The sequence below is a fragment of the Coenobita brevimanus genome, chromosome 62 (genome assembly GCF_032717465.1).
Source record: "Coenobita brevimanus isolate Jiangsu-jjx chromosome 62, ASM3271746v2, whole genome shotgun sequence".
NCBI classification, from domain to species: domain Eukaryota; kingdom Metazoa; phylum Arthropoda; class Malacostraca; order Decapoda; family Coenobitidae; genus Coenobita; species Coenobita brevimanus.
The window spans coordinates 11,246,385-11,256,475 of NC_137015.1; the positions used below are offsets into that span (position 1 = coordinate 11,246,385).

At 45.5% G+C, this 10,091-nt stretch overlaps 1 protein-coding gene across 1 annotated transcript in view; it reads right to left on the reverse strand.

The window, feature by feature from the left end:
- The window catches only part of LOC145404108 (pre-mRNA-splicing factor RBM22), a 61,875-nt gene extending 59,665 nt beyond the window's left edge, over positions 1–2,210 (reverse strand). The window contains exon 1 of the mRNA XM_080275723.1: positions 2,140–2,210. Within this exon, the coding sequence (XP_080131849.1) occupies positions 2,140–2,193 (54 nt within the window). The 5' untranslated portion in view covers positions 2,194–2,210. The remainder of the gene's footprint in view (positions 1–2,139) is intronic.
- Between the last annotated feature and the right edge of the window lie 7,881 nt (positions 2,211–10,091).

A 10,091-nucleotide genomic window follows, 5' to 3' on the forward strand; every position in this document is an offset into this window, starting at 1 on the left:
TACACATAGCTTCCCATGCAGACAACATAACACTTACATGAACGCTCCAAAACACAAACATAGCTGCACACATCATCCAACCTTACCTCAACACACTACACGAATGGCTTACCACAAACAGGCTCAATATAGCCCCAGCCAAATCTACAGTGATCCTTCTCACAAACTGGACAACAGAACACAGTCACATTCCACAATACACCATAAACAACACTCCTCTACCACACACACAAAATCCTTGGTGTAACATACATTAATGTCATTTAAACAACATATCACAAACATTAAAGATAAATTAACCCCAAGACTCAACACCTTGAAGTTACTTGCCCATACAACAAATGGACACAACAAAGAACCACCACCACATTACCCAAACAATATACTGTATACGTTCAGTGACGAACTATGCAAGCCCTGTTTGCGCTTCTACCCTCACTAAAACACACTACAACACTCTGCAGACCATACAGAACAAGGCCCTAAAAATAATCACAGGCTACACACCTACAACACCTAAGCCGCGTTTTCGCGAGGCTTTTAGACCAGTATCGACCGGTCTTAGTGCTGTTCTGGCGAGACAATTAGACTGGTACAGACAGGTCCAAAGCAGTCCTGCCCCAAAAGCTAGCCTAGGCGAGACCAGTCTACACACAAACGTATACACATCAGCAACAGCCAAGAAGGAGGCGAGGAACATCTGTGGCAGGGTGTAAACATCGATGGCCAACAATGGCGGACTTGGTAATAAGGTTTGTTTTAAATTACATTTTTAACGCTAGCAGAGCCCATGATCATCCAAGAATGGAACCAAATACATCTTACCATGAAGTAGAGGCTTTGTATTTCTACAGATTGCACGAAATAAGATTATTAAAGCATTAATGACCGAGATAAAAATCGAGGGGAAGCATGAAATTTGTGTAATAAGCGCCATTCCCCGACATTTGTTTCCATTCTTCTAGGCCACGCCCAGTCACTCATGCAGCCAATAGCAGGCTCAGACAGGATCGGACCAACATTAGCCCGTTCTCGCGATCATATATGAATCCAGACCAGTCTAAACCGGTCCAAAGTGGCCCGCGAAAATGCGGCTCTACAGACCACCTACACCAAGAAACCAAAGTCCTCAAAGTCAAGGATCACCTAGACATGAGAGGCACCCAACTTCTCACTGGAGCCTCCACGAACCTACAACACCCACTACACTACATGGCAGCACATCCACACACACCAAGGAACATCAAAACAACACCCAACACATGATATCATATACAAATACTGTCATCTCTCCCCGCTTCAGACCAGCTTCCAGAGGCATATCCATGCTCAAATCGCTCGCTGCTCCATTCAGTCACTCAAAGATAAGACAGCTGCATGCATGACCTCCTGATATCCACCCTTCTGAATCCTATCTTCCTCGAAAGGACAGGGTCCACCTAGCCAGGCTGAGATGTGGGCATCATCCGGCCCTCTTGAGTTATCAGAAGAGGCTGGATGACTCCATCACTGACGCCTGTCCAGGATGCAACACAGCACCCCATACTATTAAGCACATTATGGAAGACTGCACTGCACACAATCACTTGTGCCAACAACACAACACAACACACACTCCTTGACAGCTCTGTGGGAAAGTCCGGTCTTGGCCATAGCCTTCCTTAGGGACTCAGGGATTTTCGGCCAGACTGCCTGGGGAACAACTACTAATACTACTACCCAACTGGGGGGGCTTTGCCCCCTAGACCCCTGATGATTTTAACCACCTAGGGGTGCCACTGCACCAAATTTTGGACGCTTCCAATTCTTATCACACCAAACTTACCTATATCCTGATCAAATTTGGAAAACGTACAGCCGTGCGGTAAAATATTAATGAAAAGTTTTATTAATTTGTTAATGCGAGTTATCCTGCTGTTTGTCCCTAGATTCAACCAAACCTATATATCGTGGTTGGATATTTGGTCAAGAACCCAAATGGCCCCGTTATGTTGCTAATAAACTAAGTGCTTGGCGAGGTTTGGATGGCCGACTGAATTGGTGCACAACAAATTGCACAGTAATTACTTTTTCGTCTTACTCATGTTTTCAATCGAAAAACGGACACATAATATAAAGACTAAGATGTGAATATCCTACCGAGTCTTCCCAGTTTTGTCGATTATACGTATTTGTGGACTTCGACATGGCCATGTTTACAAACTTCGTGAGGGACGATGTTCACTTGTTCAGTATTCTTAAGGTAACGGTGTGGCGAAATAGCGAATCAGCGGCCATTTACCTAATCGGCACTTTTATTACCACATAGGCTCAAACACACCTAATTATCGAAATACGGTCAAAATTTTGTGTTTCATTTAACTACTAATTTTAAACATCAGGATTCAGAGCATAAATATGCTAAAGTTAGCGAAAGTGTTTTATTTTCAGCTCGCCAACTCGCTTTGATATCTATTTTACATAAACATTGATTTGAAATGAAAATGAATGTATCTGCAAGCATATTTTAACACATATGTCAATATGTTTTTAATTATCCGTATTTGTTATTAGTAGGTGCAGCGTAGCCACTGAGTTCTATAGTACGGAGGGGCTGTCCCCGCCGCGAGCATGTGAATTTGGCCGCCACATTGAAACACCCGCACTCGTCGCCCCCACCATGGTATTCATAGCTTGCTGTTTCTTACATAAGCTGAGCAGTGGGCCATGGCACTATATTTTAGCTGCACAGTGGACTATGGCACTATATTTTCCGAATTCATCGACTAATTTCAAAAGGCGCGGGCGTCGAGTGCAGAGCATAAAAGCCGGTTCACACGAGCAAAATCGCGGTCGTTTTTTGCCGGAATTTGCTTCACAGTAGAAATTCCGGCCGCTTTTTTCGCCGGTATGGAGAGACCGACATGTGGAGAGACCGACATGTCGGTCTTTTTTTCCCGGAATCGGGAGAAAGAAGCCGGGCCGATTTAAATGGAAGCACCGAACAAGGCAAAGCTCTGGGAACGAAGACGAATACGACATCTTGTTTACACTACTACCGCAACTAATCTCACTTTAACGTTCGTTCCAGCTCGTGTATGATAAAAATGGTTTAATACACGGGACAGTACGAGCTTGAGTCATTCCTGTAAAGATACAAAGCTAAGGCAATCCTCACGCCTAACAGATTAGATAACTCGTCCCCAGATGATTAATTATAACTATGTTTATCCAACCTAACTCATTCATACCTTAGGAATTCGAATTTTTACTGCTTTCCGCCTAACCTAATTTAATTTAAGGGCCGAAACTACCCGAGAAAGCTTTCAGACGAATGATATGAGAAGCCGGAATAACTATTTGCCGTTTGTAAACAAAGGGCGAGAGGCTCCGATCATGTTACCCCTACGGAGATCAGAGGACAAATGGCATATTTGTGGCGGCCTCTGGGAACCCGCCGCGCATGCGCCGTAGGGGGCGGACAGGGGTACAGAATAGGCGTTTTTTGTAGCACCTTGGAAAGTCAAAGGGGTTTGGGTTTCCGCTGTTGGAGTTTACAGAACGCTAAGCAATAGCACAGCCAGACGAACGAGCACTATGAGCCCTGGAAGAACTGTCGTACATAGCCAGTCTGCAAGGAAATGAGATAACTTTTTCATAATGACATTTTATGCTCCTAAGATAAACGTAGGAGCATTACTTACAATTTTCGTTCCATTCCGAAGCAGAAATTAAGGCCAGTAGAAACCATTTACTCTCCTACTCTTTTCAAGTAAGCCCAACCTCGCGGTGGATTTGTAAACTTGTTTCAATGGCTGCAGTTCCTGCGGTTAGACGTATGATAAACTGGAAAATTTTGGGATCCAAGCACATTTCACGGTTTGGAAATGCATCTATATCCCTCAAAAAACACATAACATGAAAATACTTATGACTGACTGAGACGTTACGTAAGAATTTTGTAATTTTGTACTTTCGTTGGAACGAAGCCAAAACCACAGTCAATTCATTGGACGCGTCGGCCATTTTGGGGCTGGAGGTGCGAGCTGGTGCGAGACGGAACATTTAACTTGATTGATTTTCGTAATAAAGTACATCGTTAGAATTCCTTATTGTCATATAGTCATTAACATGATTATTTATTATGCATTATAATATTAAAAAATGAATAGTTATCTTCTGGTATTGCGAATTAAACACCATGCTAAACTCCCTAACTGGCTTCACTCCGCTACACAACACGCTGATTGGTAGTTTGGGTATGCACCACTGCAGAGGCAAACTCCTCGGTGAGGAGTTTGACTTTCCAACAGCGGAATCTCAAACCCCTTTGACTTTCCGAGGTGCTACAAAAAACGCCTATTATAACGCTACACCGCCCTCAAGGTCCCTGGCGGCGGGCTCACTTACTATGCGGCGCTACCCGTGAGAAAAAATGTCACAAATCACGTCCACATTGGACGGCAAACTCCTCGCAGTAGTGGTTGTCGAGACCAGTGTCATATGCACGGAGTGTGACTGACCACTACTTGGTGGTGGCCAGAATTAGGATCCAAGTAAGATGGAGGAATAGAAGAAGGGAAAGACAAGAGGAAGTAGTTGCAAGGAGAGTGGAAAGGTTACAAGAGGATAAGAAAAAGGCAGAGTATAAGAGAGAAGTCGAGGAACGATTGGGCAAATATGAATTGGAGCAGATGGGGGACGTGGAAGGTGTGTGCAGGATATTTACAGAAGAAATATGTGCAGCATGTGATGTGGTGTGTGGGAGGAAGAGAAGATGGAGGGGGGTGCAAGGAACAGCGTGGTTGACTGAAGAGGTGAGACAGGCTGTGGAACAAAAGAAGAAGGCATACAATGAATGGATGAGAAATAGGGGCGTGGAAGAAGTTGAGAGGCAGAAGAGAGAGTTATATGTAGAAAGAAAGAGAGAGGTGAAATGATTAGTAAGAGAGAGTAAGAAGAGAGTGGATGAGGAATTTGGAAGGAATTTGAGTGTAAAGTGGAGGGACTTTAAGAAAATGTTCTGGAAAGAGGTGAAGAGAGTAAGACAGGGTGGAAGTGAGGTTAGCAGGGGAGTGAAAGATAAAAATGGTAGATTACTAGTGGAGAAGGGAGAAAAAGTGAGCAGATGGAGAGAACACTTTAAGGAATTGTTGAACACACAGAATGGAAGTAATGCGGGTATAAGTGGCTGGGAGAAGGAGGGAGGTGAGAAGACACGAAGAAATCAGTAGGATAGAAGTTGTGGAAGCAATGAAGAAAGTTAAATTGGGGAAAGCCCCATGAATTGATAGAGTGTGTGGTGAAATGCTGAAGCATGGGGGAGAGATAGTAGTAGAATGGATGTGGAAGATGTGCAGATTGGCCTGGGAGGAAGGTAGAGTCCCGGAGGATTGGAAGTCGGGTATAATTATTCCCTTGTACAAAGGAAAAGGGGAAAAAGAAGTGTGTGGTAATCATAGGGGCATTAGTCTTCTTAGTATAATAGGAAAAGTGTATGGTAGGATACTTATTGACAGAGTTAGAGAAAGAACAGAGAAATTAGTTCGAGAAGAACAGGGAGGCTTTAGGAAGGGAAGAGGTTGTGTAGATCAGATATTCATTCTTAGATCTTTAGTGGAAAAGTTTCTAGAAAAGGGAAAGAAGTTGTATGCGGCTTTCATGGATTTGGAGAAAGCATATGACAGGGTGGATAGACAAGGATTGTGGAAGGTATTAAGAATATATGGAGTACATGGGAAGTTGTTGAATGCTGTGAAGAGTATGTATGATGATGCTAAGGCTGCAGTGCGTGTGGATGGTGAACTAAGTGAATTTTTCTCTTTGAAAGTTGGGTTGAAACAGGGATGTGTCATGTCTCCATGGTTGTTCAATCTGTACATGGATGGGGTAATAAAAGAGGTACAAGGTAGGGTAGCGGATGTTGGAGTGGCCCTGGTGAGAGAGGATAGTGTTTGGAAACTCCCTGTACTGTTGTTTGCAGATGATACTGTGTTGTTGAGTGAAGACGAAGGGGAGCTGCAAGGCTTGGTGGATGAGTTTGGGAGTGTAAGAAACGGAATCTAAAGGTGAATGTAGGGAAGAGTAAAGTGATGGTCTTTGAGAGAGGTGAAGTCAGTGAATGTACAGCTAGGTTGGATGGTGAGGAATTGGAAAATGTGAGTACGTTTAAGTACTTGGGTAGTGTGATGAGTAAGGATGGAGGTTTGGAAGGTGATGTGCTTGAAAGGGTACAGCAGGGAAGAAAGGCTGCTGGTTCTTTGAAAGCAGTGATAAGAAACAGGGAAGTGAGCATTGAAGTGAAAAAGTTACTACATGACAGTATTGTGATACCAACTCTAACGTATGGAAGTGAAGCTTGGACGTTGTTGGAAGGACACAAGTCAAGAGTGAGAGCAGTGGAAATGGATTATTTAAGGGAAGCCTGTGGAGTCACATGGAGAGAGAGGCTGACGAATGAGGATATAAAGGAGCGTTGTGGTGTGGATGTGCATGTGATAGGAAGCGTTATGAGGAACACACTGAGGTGGTTTGGCCATGTGGAGAGGATGGAGGGTGAGAGCCTGACGAAGAGGGTGTATGTGAGTGAGGTGGAGGGGGGAAGAGGGAGGGGGAGGCCGAGGATGAGATGGAGGGATGGGATGGAGAGGTATATGAGAGAGGGGGTTGTGAGTTGGGAGCAGGGCAGTGAAATGGCGGGGGACAGGGCGACGTGGAGGCGATTTGTTTGTGGCCACCCCAAACGGGATTGAGGCGTCTGGCAATAGATTGATAGATAGACTTTATGCTGGAAGTTACCGTTCCCTTTTCTCTTAAGCCTAAATTAACCTAACCTTAACCTAACCTTATCCTAGATCAACCTAACCTAAATAAACCTAAATTAAACTAATTTTAATTCACGAAATGACTAATTTCACAATCTGCCTGTGTAATGCTAGGTGTAAATAGGCTCGACTTCTCGTTCCTAAAACACCTAACGTGGAGCGGGGTCCTCTTTCGAGACCGGAGCTTAGTGCAATAAAGAGTGGCAGGACACAAAAACTTCTGGCAATAACCTTTACTCGTATATTACCACAATCAGACACAGGACAAATCAGCAGATATTGCAGCATAATATATAGCAAGAAATAAAAACCTTATCTAGGATATGTGTATCTCGCAGGATACTTGCTTATCTGATATTAATGCCAACACAATTAAGCCTAGTGTATTCAGGGTACAGTGAATATAGGTGCGCGCGTGAGGCGCGGGGAGTGAGTCTCACAAGGGAGGGGAGGAGGGAGGGTGCGGGGAGTGACTTGTGACGGCTAGGAGGGAGTTATGGTAATACTGGAGAGAGGCAAGTATTAACAATGGGAATTACACGTTTTCCAATAGCAAAGGGACTTTGGTAATTGATTCTATTCCTGGTTTACACTTACTCTAGGTACTGGGACGAGGGAGTGTCGTACAGGATTTACGGGTAGCGGGAGTGGGGGAATATCATTAACACTTTCTCGTATTATTTCTCTAGAGTTTACAAAAATGGGGGTGTATTACTACGGAGGAATTTCCAGGCGGCACAGTCTTACTAACTGTATATAAGGGACGTCACTCATAAATATAGTTCATCAGATCTTGGTTCACACACTCGTCCTTTATTCTCTCACTGTGATCTTACTTGCCCCGATATTCACTATATTAAGTCGCTGCACGATATTACACTAGGTTCGGCAAAGTCACAGTTAACCTAAATCACTTGCACTGTTTCTGGGCATCATCACACGTATTCATCGTGGGGGGGGGAGGGGCGGGAACACGCCGTCGGCAATCCTGCCGGGCTAGGGGCACCGCCAAGGGGAGGCGTGCCGAGAGGGCACGGGACGACTCGTAGGGGCGTCCTCTCGCGTCCTGGGCTACCCGTGGCCTCCAGGCTGGGCTCATGGGTGTGGCCTTCGGGACTGGGGCCGAATAGCTCCAGAAACCTCTGGTGTAAGTCTCGGCCGGAGGTGGGAGCCTTACGTCGTCGTGGGGGTGTATGGAGGTCGCGCCCGGGCGTCCTGGGGAGGATCGGGAGAGACTGCGGTCTCCAGCGTCTAGGGGCGCCGACAGGGGAGGACTGCGGCACCGGCTTACACTAGGGCCCGTCAGGTGCGTCTGCTCCAGAGCCAGGCGTAGGGAGCGGAGGCCAGGGGAGGCTGTGAGGACTGACCTTGCTGCTCTGGTACGGGAGGCCTGGGCTCTCGTCTCCTGCCGGGGTGACGTCTCGCTCCTTGCCTCCTTTCGTCCAAGGGGCCCGGCAATTGGCCGTGGCTGCCCAGGGGCAGGGCTCTCAGGTGTTGGGGCCCGGCAATTGGCTGTGGCCTGAGTGGGGGAGTCAGCGCACCTCTATGCACCTTCGGAGCGGCAGTGGGCCGTCTCACGAAGGCGGGAGCGGCAGTGGGCCGTCTCCTTCTGCAGGAGGGGGGAGTGACAATAGGCCGTCTCTACCAGGGCACCTTTGGAACGACAATAGGCCGTCTCACGAGGGCAGGAGCGACAATAGACCGTCTCCTGCAGGAGGGGGGAGCGACAATAGGCCGTCTCTACCAGGGCACCTTCGGAGTGACAATAGGCCGTCTCACGAGGACGGGAGGGGCCGTAGGCCGTCTCCTTCTGCAGAAGGGGGCAGTGACAATAGGCCGTCTCTACCAGGGCACCTTCGGAGCGACAATAGGCCGTCTCACGAGGGCGGGAGCGGCAGTAGGCCGTCTCCTTCTGCAGGAGGGGGGAGCGACAATAGGCCGTCTCTAGCAGGGCACCTTCGGAGCGACAATAGGCCTTCTCACGAGGGCGGGAGCGGCAGTAGGCCATCTCTACCAGGGCACTTTCGGAGCGACAATAGGCCGTCTCACGAGGGCGGGAACGACAATAGGCCTTCTCTACCAGGGCACCTTCGGAGCGACAATAGGCCGTCTCACGAGGGCGGGAGAGACAGTAGGCCGTCTCCTGAGGGGCGCTGTCTGGAGTGTCTAGAACAACTTCACCCCTAGCTGGTTCAACATTTTTTGTGTGTTTTTTTCCCTATCGACCATTGAGGCCGGAGCCCCTGGTCATTAAGGCAAAATTATATATATGTATATACATTGACATATATATACATATATATACGAACATATATATATACATACATACATACACACATCCATGCATATGAACATACACACTTTCATGCACACGTACATATATATATATATATATATATATATATATATATATATATATATATATATATATATATATATATATATATATATATATAAAATAATTTTTATTTTTTTATTTTTTTGTATTTTTATTTTTATCTTTTTTGTATTTTTTTTTTATATTTTTAACCTTATATTACTTATGAACAAAAATGCCTAATATAAAGACCCTAAAACTAATCACCTAACAGACAAATCGCTAACCTATAATACGTTCTAAGAGACAAATAACTAGACCTACACTAATGGTAAAAAAGCCTCGACCAAAAGAACACCATCGACTACAGATATGAAATGCCTTTCTACATTACATACCTGCACTCATCACCTGGTGACTGTCAGTCGAGGCACAACCTAATATAGGGGACATCAATATGTGAAAGGGAACCAGACGAGTCAGGAACATTTCCATATACGTCAGCTGTCGTTCCTAATTAGAATAACTTAAGCAAGATGGTATAATGTATTTATATAATTTATGCAAAAAGTGAAGAACCTCGCCCAGCAGGCCACTATCGACTGCAAGTGCCCAATACCTTCCTATATTGCACACTTACACTCATCAGCTTGTGACTGTCAGGCGAGGAACTTGGCTTAATGTAGGGGACATCTATATTAGAAATAGATCAGTGGGAGGAGGAACTATTTCAAATATGTCAACTGTCAACGCTAATTAATATTACAATATATACATATTTACCGTTGATAAAAACCATAACCACACAGTAAAAAAGTCACATCACTCTGATCAGTCCGGTCTCTCTCAAGAAAGCCATCAATTTATCAGTCATAACAATGTCCCCATCACCCAGGATGGTGGAAAGGGTGAAGGGGACGTCTACTGCGCCGCAGTAATTTATAAGTGAAGCACGTTCACGAATAAATCGC